The sequence below is a fragment of the Barbus barbus genome (assembly GCF_936440315.1).
Source record: "Barbus barbus genome assembly, chromosome: 44".
Lineage (NCBI taxonomy): Eukaryota > Metazoa > Chordata > Actinopteri > Cypriniformes > Cyprinidae > Barbus > Barbus barbus.
Window position 1 is genome coordinate 21,591,085 of NC_136722.1, and position 15,455 is coordinate 21,606,539.

The 15,455-nt window shown below is 36.0% G+C and overlaps 1 protein-coding gene across 1 annotated transcript in view; it reads left to right on the forward strand.

Moving 5' to 3' along the window:
- Positions 1-1,150: 1,150 nt before the first annotated feature.
- Positions 1,151-15,455, forward strand: part of dnah5l (dynein, axonemal, heavy chain 5 like) — a gene marked incomplete at its 5' end in the record, with an annotated part of 51,608 nt that continues 37,303 nt past the window's right edge. Inside the window, 29 exons of the mRNA XM_079407180.1 lie at positions 1,151-1,367; positions 1,465-1,556; positions 1,792-1,980; positions 2,066-2,140; positions 2,225-2,299; positions 2,689-2,760; positions 2,862-2,963; positions 5,883-6,069; positions 6,314-6,479; positions 6,589-6,682; positions 7,124-7,222; positions 7,429-7,610; positions 7,688-7,807; positions 7,900-8,101; positions 8,180-8,275; positions 8,424-8,597; positions 8,773-8,862; positions 8,988-9,143; positions 9,350-9,489; positions 10,412-10,563; positions 10,769-10,976; positions 11,281-11,368; positions 11,530-11,650; positions 11,760-11,926; positions 13,246-13,338; positions 13,568-13,771; positions 14,535-14,615; positions 14,708-15,112; positions 15,277-15,395. Of these exons, the coding sequence (XP_079263306.1) occupies positions 1,151-1,367; positions 1,465-1,556; positions 1,792-1,980; positions 2,066-2,140; positions 2,225-2,299; positions 2,689-2,760; positions 2,862-2,963; positions 5,883-6,069; positions 6,314-6,479; positions 6,589-6,682; positions 7,124-7,222; positions 7,429-7,610; positions 7,688-7,807; positions 7,900-8,101; positions 8,180-8,275; positions 8,424-8,597; positions 8,773-8,862; positions 8,988-9,143; positions 9,350-9,489; positions 10,412-10,563; positions 10,769-10,976; positions 11,281-11,368; positions 11,530-11,650; positions 11,760-11,926; positions 13,246-13,338; positions 13,568-13,771; positions 14,535-14,615; positions 14,708-15,112; positions 15,277-15,395 (4,166 nt within the window). The remainder of the gene's footprint in view (positions 1,368-1,464; positions 1,557-1,791; positions 1,981-2,065; positions 2,141-2,224; positions 2,300-2,688; positions 2,761-2,861; positions 2,964-5,882; positions 6,070-6,313; positions 6,480-6,588; positions 6,683-7,123; positions 7,223-7,428; positions 7,611-7,687; positions 7,808-7,899; positions 8,102-8,179; positions 8,276-8,423; positions 8,598-8,772; positions 8,863-8,987; positions 9,144-9,349; positions 9,490-10,411; positions 10,564-10,768; positions 10,977-11,280; positions 11,369-11,529; positions 11,651-11,759; positions 11,927-13,245; positions 13,339-13,567; positions 13,772-14,534; positions 14,616-14,707; positions 15,113-15,276; positions 15,396-15,455) is intronic.

The following is a 15,455-nucleotide window of genomic DNA, read 5'->3' on the forward strand; positions in this document are numbered from 1 at the left end:
TGTCATTTAAATCACTTCGTGCGTGTGACTATAAAATATATAAATTTCCCTCAAAACATTTTTCAACCCCTATCAAATATATAATTTAAGAAGCAAAAGTATTATGAAACGTTTTATTGCACGTCTCTTTGTAAGAAACTCTGCTATTTTATTTGTACTTGGCCGAGGTCAGTGTTTATTCATTATGCTGTGTGCTTTTTTATTTTATTTAGGTGAATTAATGCATAATTTATTCCTATAATTAATGTAATAATAATGAAATGATCCTTCAAACAGGCTCATGTTCATCTTCTGTTGTTTGTTTTTGCGCGTGTCAATGGCTCGCGAGTCAGTTACCATAGCAACAATAAACTTAGCCCCAGGCTTTCAGTTTGTTCTCACAGATTTGACGCGCCTCGGTCAAGGTGAGTGCTTTAAATTAGCAGCAAAGGGAAAATAATATGATAATTTACTCTAAATATGTGTTTTCGACGACTTTAAAGTTAATTTGAGGTAATTTATGCAACTAATGGTACAAACTAACTTTTTAAACCTTCGCTAGTTTAAATGTTTGACGCAGTCTAACCGTCTTAGCTCCTATATGGAGATATTTTGCAGCAAGGAAATACTATGTAATTTTTTAGTAAAGACTTTAATGATAAAACATGTTCTTTTACTGTTAGTTTGTTGGCCTGTCAAAGCTGATAGGCTTCACTTGCGATCAAAAGTCCCATAGACGTGCATTTGCATATTTCTGACTGACCAAGACCTTTCAAATCACAAAGACTGGCACAGACCTTAAGCTTGACCTGACTAAGTATCCTATAATATTCTTTATTAATTTAATGAAAGTACATTTTTCGTATGACATGATTCCCTAAAAGTCCCATTGATTTACACGGGATGTTCGTTATGTCCGTTAAGCCGCTGGCAAACGGTTCAAATTTAAACGCATGTATCTTCCTAAAATCTCCCGCTTAAAAACGTTTTGCTGCTTAAGAAAGGAACACTAACCTGTAAATATGTTGCCAGTGAACATGACATTAAATTATGTTCATTTAGCCTATTGTACCTGCAGTGTAAAACCTGGGTGTCCTTGAATGATGAAAAATGCCTCATTTAAATTTCCTGACTTTTAACTCTCAGGAAGATATTCACAAAAAAAAAAAAAATGTCAGAAAATGAAGACTCTCCTACGGATGCCAGTGGCACAGAGAAAGAGACAGCGGATCGTGGGTCAGAAGTGCCTGGCATGTCCCTGGAAAATAAGCAAGGATTTGGAGAGGAAAGCACTATGTCATCTCATGAAAAAGAAAATGATGATATAGCAAAACCATCCTCACATCAGGATCTAGAAGTGAAACCGCCACTAACCACCATAAAAACGGGTATGATTAGTTTTTGTGTGTGACATTTTACAATGATCTGTCTTTTATATGTATTGATGAGTAGGATTATTTGTATTGTTCATCTTATTAAATATAGGTGCGGGTAAACACAGAAGAATTGGAGCACAAATGGAAAAAAACATCAATCAGTCAACACCAGCTGCTGTATCCCAGACAGTCACCACTGCTGTCAGTAATTATTATTATTATTTATTTTATTTTATTTTATTTATCATTTTAATTTATATTTATTTTATGAAATAATATATTTTATTTTGTTTGTGGATTATTTATAGTCTGGCATTCCATATATTTGTCCATCAACAAAACTATGTTCAATAATTATTTTATTTATTCAATTAACTTTTTTAGCAAATGTCTGTAGTTTGCACTTTAGCTGACTTGACTTGTCCATCTCTCTCAGGTGTCAGGGAAGCGCTCTGTGATACTATCTAATGAAGCCCGAAAGGAGAAAATAAAACAGGTCAAAGCTCTCAAAGATGAGCGTAGAGCAGCTCTTGATGGCCGACACAAGTACCTCATCTCAATCATTGCAGAGATGATGAGCCTGGGGGACACGGAAGTCGAGGAGGCTATCATCTCGGATGATAAGGTGTGTAAAATATGACACTACCAATGTCCTCAAAATCACAAACATGTGGTTGCCATGTATAAATGCGTGTATGTGTGTTCTACAGTTCTACATGATTGAAGAATTCTTCTCAGCAAATGGTTCAAAGAGTCTTACGTTCTTCTACCAAGTCACAGAAACGGTAAAAAACACGACTTGATGGTGACTGCAAAACATTCTAAAAGCATGATATTATCAAGCCATACCTGCCTATATTTCTCTACAGTCCCATTCTTGGATAGATACCACAAATTTAGCCACTGGACAGAAGAAGCTGTTTATCACAACAGGCACTAATGAGGTACAACAGCACCTTTACTGTTACACTTTAAACAAAGCGCTACAACTGTTTTCAACAGAAATAATAATAAGAAATGTTTTTCGAGCACCAAATCAGTATATTAGAATGATTTCTGAAGGAACATGTGACACTTTAAAGTAAATTATATGACATTTTAAAGTACATCTTGAAACTAGATGTGTAAAAACTAATAGGCTAATTAGTAGTAATCACAACAAGACAAGCCAGCAAGACAAGTTGTTCCAGAGGGACTGTCCCTGCAATTAATGCAATTTAAGTAGCTTTGGATGGACAGCATGTCCTAAATGGCGAGTGACTAAGTAACTATATATGCAAGTTGCTAAGGAGAAAAACAATGAACTGAGTTGCTCTTCATTCACTGATTGCAGGGTCTTACCGGGCAGTGTTTGTTTTTCACAAGAATCACGGACAAGGCCATAACAACCACAAACATATCCCAGGTCAGTGTGGGTTGAGGTGGACAGGTTTATTTTTCGAGTGTAACTGGTACTGTTTAGTTTAGTCTAAAGGTCATTGGATATTCTTATGCCATTCCCTGTAGGAGGTGAATTTTGGAATGCTTGATTGCTCAGAGACAAGTGTCCTGCACAGTTTGGAGTTTCTTTTTACTCAGGTCATGAACCAAGCCCTCAAATCACAAGAGGTATGATATACGATTCCATGAAATTTATGAATGTTTATGGAATAGGCCTGTATAGGACAGGATATGTAAAGTAGGGATGTCAATTTTCGATCATTTCCACAATCGATCATCGTTTAAATTAACGATCAATTAATCGGTTAATCTTTAACCTTAATACTGCAAAATGCGTTTGTTGCAGTAGCATATACTCACTGGCATGACAGGATGTGCAAATGCCACTCAAAACGCCAGCTTCCTCACCCGAATGAAAGGGGTTTTTAGTCTAAGTAAAAGACTAGTAGCAGGATTTTAAAATGAATGGATGTGATTATGATCATTTGATAAAATGAAGAGAGCGCACCGTAGTTACGCACGGGATCAAAATACTTTGTGGGCTGTTTCATATTCTGTCACGGAGACCGCTGAATGCGCCTTTTTAAATGGTTTCATGGTGCTCATTGACATTATAGGGATTTAAAATAAAAATGATCCCAAATGCCAGTACGGCGCGTGGAGCTGTGACGTTTGGTCAGTGATCCGTTTCCAAAACCACCGGCGTTGCAACGGCAAAACACTGTTACCCATCTGAAACATTTTAATGCAAGTATTATGACACAAGTGAGGTACAAAAAGCTTTGTTAATAAGATAAATAATTGGTTAGCAAGCAAATGTTACATCGCGACCATGCTTTTTGATTCATGCCGTTCGAGTGCATACATTTAAATCAAGCCATTTGTTTTCTGTTTTGCCAGATGGTCACGAATTTAATATTATTTATTATTCATCGATAGCTTTTATGGATTACAACGCTTATCGACAATTAATCGATCGTCAATTAATCGTTGACATACCTAATGTAAAGCATTGCTTTCTGTCTTGGACCATATGTTAATATAAAAAGTCATCCTTTGAATAGACAGTTTTTACATTAAAACAATTTTTGCTCGAGTAAATTAGCAAAATGATTTATTAAAAGAATTGAACACTTTCTGACAGTTCACTCACCCTCAAGTAGAGGTGTGCGATATGACAATTTTGGACGATAAAATGTCTCCACGATCTGCTTTTGAAGAAATATCGTAGTATCGTGCTACAGCGCGCATTCTGTCAGTTGCAGTTCTGACGCCTCTGTCCCTATACGCTGTACAACGCCACATTCATTCACATCAGTGTTAACTCAGGGGTAGAGTTACTCTCACGGGACACTGCACTTATTCGAAATCACATAAGTACATTATTTGCGTGTGTTATTTGCCTTGCTGTTTAAACTTTTCATTCACGCGCTGGAACTAAAAAGCCTGTCTAACAGCGCCTGATTACTCAACTAAGTTATCTTTTGAGCTAATACTGTCAAAACACACAAGGTTTACATATAGACTCAGTTGGTTATGTCAAAAACGAAAGTAAACAGTTAAGAGAGAAATGGATACGTGCCTGTATATTAGATGCGTGCAGGTCTTAAAGGGACAGAACTAAACATGCAGCCGACTATCATTAAAGGGATAGTTCACCCTAAAATTTCATTTGTGATTATTTACTCACTCACATGTTGTCCCAAACCTCTATTAATTAACACAAAAGAAGATATTTTGAAGAATGTGGGTATTCAAATGGAATAAATATAAAACACTATGACAGAATCGACAGACAGATGACAGAATTTTTATTCTTTAATGTTAAAACAATAAAACACAAAGAGAAATAAACACCTCACTACTCTTGACTGAAAAAAAATAATAGTTACGTTAATAGGAATTAGTCTATATAGTGTTTTATATTTGTTCATTCGATTTCTTGAATGCTCCTGCTAAATATGAATATCGTACCTGAAAATTAAACACTGTTTGCTTTATTTGTATATTATGTGTATTTTTAATGTGTATCTTTGTTCTTATTTTTACAAAGATAACAAAGATAAAATAATAAAGATTTTCATCTTCGCCCACTTTGGCCTAAATATCCACCATTCTTTTTTATATTTTGTTACCTTGAAAGTATTTGTCTTTATAATAGAGAAATTACTTTGGCTGTACTGCTTAGACAAAATACTAAAATCAACATGACAAAGAATCGTGATAAAATCATGAAATCGTGATATTTCTAAAAAAAAAAACCCGTGGTATGATGATGAGATGAGATTCCATATCGCCCACCACTCAAGCCATCCAAGATGTAGATGAGTTTGTTTCCTCTTCAGAATAGATTTGGAGAAATTAAGCATTACATCACTTGCTCACCAATGGATCCTCTGTAGTGAATGGGTGCCGTTAGAATGAGAGTCCAAACAGCTGATAAGAAAAATCCACAAGTAATTCACACAACTCTATGTCATCAGTTAATATATTATGAAGTGAAAGCTGCATATTTGTAAGTCACAAATCCATCCAACTTGCACACTTCTAGCTTCAAACAGTTGCTTCAGCTAAAATATAAGTCCTCTATTCTATTGCCTTCTCAAATGAAAAAGTCGTCTTATCAAAATCAGAAGAGATTGCACAGAATATGCACAGATAATGCAACGTTTACAAACAGAAAAGTCCAAAGCAGTTTTAATTCAATGTAATTCAAATTGTTGCAAAGCAGATTTACAGAAAATTTAAGTTTCTAAATTATATTTAGTAGTAGCTTTATCAGTGGTAACTGATAAGTTGATGTCAATATGGCAGAAATGTACAGTAAAAATATTGCAGTTGGTTAATGACACCCATGTACTGCGGAAGGGCCATTGGTGAGCAAGTGATTCAATGCCAAATAAAACAAACCTGGATGGCCTGAGAGTGTGTACATTTTCAGAAATTATTAAATTATTATATATTTATGAATATAAGTTATTATCATTAGAACACTGAAATATAGAAAATATAGAAATCTGGAACTTTCTGGTCCCAAAATACACGTGGCATATACAAAATGACATATTAATCAAACCTTTCCTTCAGGATTGGGGAGCTATAAAAGGTGGTCAAATGAGTCCAGATGTGCAAGACTTTCTGAGGTCAGTGGATAAGTTCAACTGTACCCTTTCTTCAGTAATGAGGAGCATGGATGAAAAGTTTAAGCTTCATAACATCCCATCAGCCCCTGACCTGAGTCATATACAGAAAGCTGAAGACTACAGTAATGCAGGTAAAATGTTGAATATGGGTAAAAGTAAGTATGGGTAAAATCATAAATCCACTCTATTTGATGTCAAAGTAATAATATTTGGGTGAGGCAGAGGGCTTAGGAATTATCCCAAAGTCACATTTTATTTGGTACACAGAAATAACATATTTCACTTTTAATAACAATAAAAATACAACACACAAAATTTACAAGCCAGTTCTAAACTTTAGCTGCTATTATTCTCTTTTTTGGCTTTGGCATTAAGCTAATAACTCAGAGCTGGTAGAAAGTCTGGAAACAGTGCTGTTACACTGGGCCAAGCAGATAGAGCAAGTGCTGACAGAGAGTGAACGCATTAGGAAAGAATCAGATGATATTGGACCCTCAGCAGAGCTGGCACACTGGAAGCGCAGAATGATCACCTTCAGCAGGTACCATGTCATCCAGCAGTGTTTTTTCTTCAGTAATAACATACACAATTGGTATTTAATTTAGTGTTTATACATACATTCAATTTACTGTGTATTCATGTTTGTTCAGCCTCTTGGATGAAATCAAGGACCCCTATGTGAAGATGGTCATTGGTATATTGAATGCGGCCAAGTCAAAGACGCTGAGTAAATGGAAAGAACTGGTCAGTTAAGTAGATGTTTTGTTGTGCTTTGCATTTTCATGCTTTTTAATACATATTACATGAAGAAATGCCACATTTTAAAATCGAAAAGAAAAAAGTCCATTTTGTTTTGCATTTAGAAAATATTTTTAAGGCCATCAACGTTAGTTGTATTCTTATTTTAAGATTTTTCTCCAAATTTTGCTTAATAAATCTCACTCATTAATGTGATCCTGTCTGGTCACAATGATTATTGTGAATATATAAATTCAGTGCAGTGAATATGCAGGATTAATAAATAATGTAAATTTTTTATAACCAGTTTTTTTTAACATTACAATTAAAACAATGAGGTTTTTTTTGTATTACTTGATAAGAATTTAAAATTGTAGAACAGTTTATAATAGATGATTTTTTTTGTAATAGACATTTTGTTTGTATAATGCTGTTTTCTGTCTACAGGATGCAAGTATTACGGTTGTGGCCAATGAGGCTAAAGATAATGTGAAATATCTATCAACTCTGGACAAGTTTTTTGAACTTTTGGAAAAAAGCACTCCAGTAAGCTCCAAAATTTTATATGTTCTTCTGTAAAAATGTTCCATAACCAAGAGTGCCATTTTTGGGTCACTTTAAGTGTCACAGTATGAGTATTATGTAATTTTAAAACATAAGGAGTACTAATAGAATGCTTATAATATATTGTCTCTTTTGCACAAGTTGCACTGGAATATTTCATGTGTAGATATTTGTATTGTTTGTTTCAGACCACCATGCTAAATCAAATTCCCAAACTGATGAACAGCATACACATGATTCAGCGTGTGTCTCAACATTACAACACCTCTGAACACATGACATCCCTCTTTGTGAAGGTCACTAATCAAATGGTGACCACCTGCAAGGGTTATCTCTGTCAAGGGGTGATGAAAATCTGGGACTTGGACAGGTTGGTCTTATGTAAGATGCTGAACTGCATTTCTAAATTTAAATAGACAAAATACATTGGTCTGTATTTGCATTTAGGAAGGAACTGCTTCAGAGGATGAAAGAATGTATTCAGCTGAACCAGGAGTACCAGCAATGCTTCCACCGAATGAAAGAGAAATTACAGGAGAACCCTCTAGAACGGCAATTTGAATTGAGGTCTGTAAACCATAGCAATAAAGTCAACTTAAGATCAAAATTTAACCCTATTTTTACTTTATTAACTCAGCTCTGTTTTGTCATACTATTAGTGAAAATTACATATTCGGAAAGTTTGACACATTCTGCAAACGTCTGGAGAAGATAACAGACATGGCCACAACTCTTGAAGATTTTTCATGCCTGCAGTTTATGAAAGTTGAAGGTGTTGAGAAAATATACATGCGCTACCAAACGATTGTTTCCAGCATCAAATCCAAGACCTACAATGTGCTTGACCACCGCAAATTAGAGGTAAGCTCTTATATTTCGATTTAATTAAGTGTTTTTTTAGACATGATCCATCTCTCATATGACATGATTTTTTTTTAGTTTGACAATGACTACACTGAGTTCAGAAGACAAATCCAGGGCTTATATCAGTCTCTTGATGCACTGATTGACACTTGGCTTCAACGTCCGCTCATTGTAAGGCCTTTTTAGTAACCTAAATGAAAGAGTTATATTATTAATTGAACATTTGAATGACTGATCCATTCATTGCAAATCATGACCAATAGATTACATAAATGTATTCCTCCTACACTGAAAGGAAATTTATTTACTGCACCCACAGACTCATCAGGTCCTTGACCTGCTGTCCAAATTTGAGAACGGTGTGGGCAGACAAATGGACCTCACCCAGAAGTATTTGGTAGTTCTGCAACGGTATGAATGTGACCTTGAGTTTGTGCGCAAACTCTACCAAAGAGAGAAGAACAATCCCTCTTCTGCACAATTCAAGACTCCTGTAAGTTCCCTGTTTAGTGATAACCAAACTGCTCAACTCTATTTCATATTTAAATCATTTTATAAAGAATGCAACTTATTTGACACACATTCAGAATATCCAACACAAGAAAACACTGGGACTACTGTGACTATTTATTACTGGGACTAAAATTGTTTTACATTTTCTTTTGCAGTTGGCTAGTAAAATTCAGTGGTCACAAAATCTGTTTAAAAAAATTCATTTGCCAATGCAGATCCTAAAAGACAAATTGGACATTATGCAGGTAATTTACAAAGACAAGATTGTCGCATCTCATCAGTAGATAAACACAGTTTATTTTCATCTTAATGGAATTTGAGCCTAAAAAGCATCTTTTAAGAAACTCAATTATTTTGTCTTGACTTTAAGACGCCAGAGAGGAGGAAGATTATTCAGGCATACAACAAACTTGCTGCTGTGCTGCTGGAGTATGAAATGATACATCACAAAGCTTGGGTTGATGGTGTAGAACTGGGATTATATGGTCTCAAAGCTTCACTGCTGACTAGACACCCAGAAACCAAGGTTAACAAGTTTATTTTATCACTTCAAAACAGAGTTTCAAAAGACATTATTCTTTGGCAAAATGGAACATTACATTTAAAATGACTACAAATTCTAATTTTTAATTTGTTATTATATATAAAACCCAAACTATATACTTATAAAAAAAAATTAAAGAAATATATTTTATGGATTTTATCACTGAATCCTCCATTATTTGTGGATAGGTGTTCTATGTGAATCTTGACCCTCTAGTCCTGGAAGTTTTGCAAGAGGCAAAAAACATGTATACATTAGGTGCTAATGTACCCGATGTTATCTACAACATGGCTGCCAAAGAACCTCAGCTGAAGGAGTATCGTACCAAGTAAGTGCATAAAATATGTACCCTACATTAAAGGAATAGCCCAAAATGAAGATAAGTTTGTTTCTTCATCAGAACAGATTTGGAGAAATTTAGCATTACATCAGTTGCTTACCTGTGAATGGGTGCCGTCAGAATAAGAGTCCAAACAGCTGATAAAAACATTGCAACAAGTGATCCACACGACTCCAGTCTATATGCCATTTAACGTCTTGTGAAGTGAAAAGCTCTGTTTATTATAAACATATCTGTCAATAAGATGTTTTAACTTCAAACAAGTCCTCTATCCATAATTTTGCTCTCTTCAGCAGTATTGAAAAGTCTCGTCTGAATTAGATGAGAAATATGCACAGATCAAGCACCATTTACAAGCAAAAGCAGTGCTAAATAAATTTGTCAGTGGAATTTGATGTGAGAGGACAACAGAGTATGGACTTTGTCACTGGAGAAAGTATTTTTATTTTTACCAAAAGTGAAGGTGGATTATTGTGATGTTTTTGTTAGCTGTTTGGACTCATTCTGAAGGCACCCATTCACTGCAGAGGATCCATTGGTGAGCAAGTGATGTAATGCTACATTTCTCCAAATTTGTTACAATGAAGAAACAAGCTCATCTACATTTCGGATGGCCTGGGTGTGCACATTTTAAGCAAATTTTCAATTTTGGGTGAACTACTCCTTTAAAATTACAGTGATCATACTACACCAGTAATTTTCACCTTATTTTTGCAATATTATTGTATAAAGCAGTGCTATTTGGGTGGCATATCTATGCCTATGAAGTGTTCCAAATCCAATTCTATGATGGTTAGGGTCAATCATAAGACAGCAAGGCATCCTACTCATGAGCAAACAAGCATAAATTATTGATCTAAATTCAAATATAAGGTTAATACATACAGTACATTAATTTCACTGCTCTCAGATTGCAGGAGATGCTAAGCAACTTTGATGCAGTAGTCAAGAGGATACCCAGTGTGCTACAGTCCCCGATGAAGCCCTTCATCAGATATGTGGAGACTGCCCTCTACCCTGGACTGACCATTCTCTCATGGACTTCCCTCAATATTGACCATTGTAAAAAAAAAAAAAAAACTCCACTCCACTAAATAAAGTTTGTGTTTATAGAATGACATTAAGTGACCTGCTGTAGAGTATATTAACATGCAGTGTTTATGTGGCCAATGAAGAGTGTCTTAGAGTTAGGGAAATCTTTTGAAGTTAATTCTATTCAATGTCTAATCCTACCTTGGTACCTAAGTCTTTTCCCATTGTTTTTCAGTCATAGGCTGTGTGTACAAAGCACTGCAAGAGCTGGAGCAAGTAGTGAAGGTTGTTTTGGATATTCTAGAATGTCGAATCGAGCGTACCTTAGAATCCATGGCTTCCACCAGTCTGCTGACACTGCCCAAAAATCAGACAGTTACACCTGAGATGTTCCTCACCAATACAGAGACCACTATCAACACTGCAAGACAAACGCTGAAGATGTGAGTGACACTTTCATAATCTTTTGTCATAGACTGGAAAGGTGTAAACAGCTATATTTAAGGCAGACTGTTCAAAAAGAATGTAAGACTCAAAACAGCAGAAAAAACATCATAATAATCCACAAGATTTTATCAGCTGTTTGAACTCTCATTCTGACAGCACCCATTCACTGCAGAGAGAATCCATTGTTTTTCGATAGTATAGTATCAAAATATACTAAATAATATATAGAATCCTGACTGAGGTCCGTAGTTAAATGTGATTTAAAAAATAATTTGAGGATTCCTTTATTTTTCATTCAAGTGCAAGCAAGCAGGTGGAGAGCTCAATGATGGAGATGGTTGAAGAACTGAAGAGAGTGCTAAAACCTTCAGAAAGGGTCAACTTGGAGGTGCAGTTATGAAGGCTTTATTATTATTTTTAATTATAAAACACTTTTTAGCACTTGATTAGATGGGTTGTAGCTCATCATGTGTGATATTACTGCTATAAATGGACACACTACACATAATAAGTATAGTTTTCTGAAAAAGTCTTGATGTGTATGTTCAGAACTACAACTGTCTGCATCCTGATGCCAAGCAGAAGACACGTTGTCTATACTGCCTGCCATGTGCTTTCTATATCATGATGGGACAGTTATGTCAGAAGAACACAGAGGCCCTGGTCAGAGGTATACATGCATTGTGAAATCATGCATCAGAGTTTCATCTGAAAATTGAGAACCTTACTTGTATCACCTTTTTGAGTCATTCATTAATGTTGTGTTCTTCATTTGAAAGCTACCAAATGCTCTCTGGATTCTCTGTGGCGTCGGCTACTTGTTGTGAGCTCCAAGTATCGTTCTTCATCTCAAAGTGAAGCTGCCGTTCAGTTTCCTCTTTTCAGGGTTTCTGTTGAGCTGGCCATTCCGAACATTGTCTTCAGACCAAGTTTCGAACAGATACAGGTACTACTGACGTGAAAACAACAAGGAGCATAATATCAATATGTAAAGTATACTTGTGCTTCTGTTCAAAGGTTTGGGTAGTCTTCAAATAAACTAAATAAAATAAATAAATTTACTTTCTCTTTGTCAAGAAATCCTGAAAAAAGTATATTGATTTCCACAAGCAGCACAACTGTTTTCAACATTGATAATAATAATAAGAAATGTTTCTTGAGCACCAAATCAGCATAGTAGAATTATTTCTGAGGGATCATTTTACTCTGAAGCCTGGAATATTGGCTGGTGAAAATTCAGCTTTGTTATTCCCGGAATATTTCATTTTTACAATACATTCAAACAAAAACAACTATTTTAAATTGTGATAATATTGTCCTGTTTTTACTTTTTGATCGAGTAAATGCAGCCCTTTAAAGAAAAGTCTGTTCACTCGGCGGCCATATTTGCAACGCCTCCGGGCAGCTCATCCAAGACCAAGTCCTTTCTAAATGAATGGGGGAATCATGACATCTCAATAACTGCCCAATGAACTCAAAATTAAATTACATATTTCAAATCACCGTCAAAATCTGAAATGAACAGCCCCATGAATGTTGTTTCTTATGCTCAAATAGCGTTAAAAAAGCTTATTTTTCAGGCTAGACCAGCCAATGTGTATGCACGGCCGTAAGCGCAAGTCTCAGGTTTCTATCGAAACCGGAGCTTCTAACAGCCGCTGCAGTGACGCAATGACTTTACACTGTAAAAAATGTCAGACCTCCCAACTCAAAATTTTCTAGTGACTGATTACATCTACATTTTTTCATTGGCTCAACATATTATTTCTCATTGAGCCAATGTTAACAGACTGTTTCCATAATTGATCAAATTCAGTTAGCAGAAATTAAATTGGGCCAATGGAAAAATTTAGATGTAATCAGTCACTAGAAAATTTTGAGTTGGGAGGTCTGACATTTTTTACAGTGTACCAATCAGCGATTGGCTCTTTCATTTAGAAGGTGGGACTATTCCACCATATGTGTTGCAGTTTCTCCCATTCATAAGTATAGGAGTGAACCGTCTTTGTATTTCTATAGTCTTTGGCACAAGAGACTTCTTTCAAAAACATTACCAACCCCAAACCTTTTAACAGTTGTGTATATAGTATACTGTATATACATAAAACACAAGCACAGAATAATAAGATGTGGTTTGATTGACACTCTTAGTGTATTTTTATAAACCATCAGAAACGGACATCTTCATCTGTATACATATTTATATGAATTAAGTTCTAAAACTTTAGATTTATTCCTAAGCACAAATTTGTCTTTGTTGTGCAGGGAATTCTCAATAAAGCTGTGAACATGGTGCTTTCAATGGCGAAGGATATTCCACTCTGGAAATTTTCCCATGTCCAACAAGAACAACTAGAGGTAACAGAATTAAAGGGGTGATCTGGGTTCAAAACAAGTTAAGCTTATCAATACATTGCCTCACAGACTTCCATTGTCCATGGAAAGTGCTTCAATGTACACTTGATTTTTGCTTGTTTTTACACCCTGATAGTTACAAAATGATCCTGTGGTAGTTACTGGCATGTGACAGATGTGTTCTAACCTTTATCAGAGGTTAGTTAGCTGTAGAAGTGTTGTGACTCCACAGGCAGAGCAGGCAGCAGCACGTGAGCTTGGAGATGAGACTCTAGTGACTAAACCACTCGTGCTGAGGACTCTGGACAGACAGGTGACAGAACATAAGGATGTGAACAAGGCTTTGTCCCAGCTTGTCCCTGTGGTGTCCTCTCTCAAATCAGATGCTGGGGACATCCTGAAAGGGTTGTCCCAATTTTCAGCCCTGTGGAAACAGGTATTCAGCAAAATCTCTGTCTCTCTCTCAGTTTTGAACAATTTCTTTGTCATCTGCAGATTGATTTTAAGTAGGGGGGGGGGGGGGGGGGGGGGGGGGATTATTAAAATAAAATCTGGGATTTTTTTTTCAGGCAATATTGCTCAGCCCTAAATGAGGATGCTGTCAAAAACAGATTTTCTTTATCAATTAACTTCTATTAACTAAATTAAAACATTTGGTGTGACCATCCTTTGCGTTTAAAGCAGCTTTTGCCCTAGTTGCACTTGTGCATCGTTTTTCAGGTAGTTTTACATGTGGGTCTCTTAAAGAATCTTGGAAACATTGCTACAGTTCTTCTGGATTTAGTCTGTCTCAGTTTGTTCTGTTTCTGTTCCAGACAGACTGGATGATGATGAGATCAGATCTCTGTGTGGAGCACTGGCTGTTGTCAGACTCCTTGTGTAATCAAAAGTCTCAATGGTTTATTACAATTAATGTCAAAATTAATGTTTGGAAATGTAAACTGATATTTCCTACTGACACACTACAGCAAAAGATAGAAATTACTGATTTAAAACCATTTTTTAGCTGGTGAAAATACTAGTGTTCTAATAATTTTGGCCACCACTGTATATATATTATAATATAATTATATTAAATATGAAAAAAAAATCATATATAAATTATTTAGGAGTGAAATATGATCCAGACATGTTTATGACACATTGTGTAGCATCAGGACATCAAAATGTGTGACATTTTACGCTTTCCTCCAATCTAGGACCCAGCAGAACAGGTGAAAGTATTTTTGGAGACCAAACCATTATTGTCAGAATTCAGCGGCCAACTATCTCTGTATTCTGTACGTAATTTTTAAATAAGTCTTATAAAATTTAAAGAAAGCTGCAGTCTATCTGAGAGTGATCCTAAATTCCACTACATGTATTTGATTAGACATTTGACACCCGGATTCAAGAGCTTCCCTCCACTTGCACCGTCTGCCCCATCCTCTACGAAACTGACTCCCTCAAACTGTCCCTCGTTCAAGAGTGTCGCACCTGGAAACGTGCATTTGGTGCGGCTCTAAACCAGAAGGCCTCTGTGGGCATGGCTGAGATTAGCTCTTTTGTGGATGGGGTGAGCAAGCAGCTGCAGAGGCCAATTTCTGACCTGGATGATGTGAGGGAAACCATGGGCGCCCTGCAAGAGATACGAGAAGCGGAGATACGGATAGAGACCACTAGAGGACCGGTGGAGGAATCGTTCGCTCTGTTAAATCGTCATGAGCTGTTCTTCAATGATGGAAATGCGGAAAAGATTGATGGGGTTGTGTACGCCTGGAAGGAACTTAATGTGGTGGTAAGAGAAGTTTTTGAGACCACATGAAATAGTATTAAAATATATGGTAGTTCATTCGTTTTTCTACTTTGTCTAATCAAGGAAGTAGAGATCTGTACTTTTCTCTTGGGATTTAGGATTGTTTGTAAATGTACATTGATAAGTTTTTTTTTTATTATTTGAAGGCAAAGGAAACACAGAATAAGCTTTTGGAAATTCAACCTCAAATGAAGGCTGAGCTTGTAGCTGGAGTTGAGGTCTTCCAGCAATCTGTGCAAACTTTCTATGCTGACTATGACAACAGGTTAATTTGCATTTTATCTTAATGCAGTCTCTTACGTACCTCTGTCAATGATTATAGTGG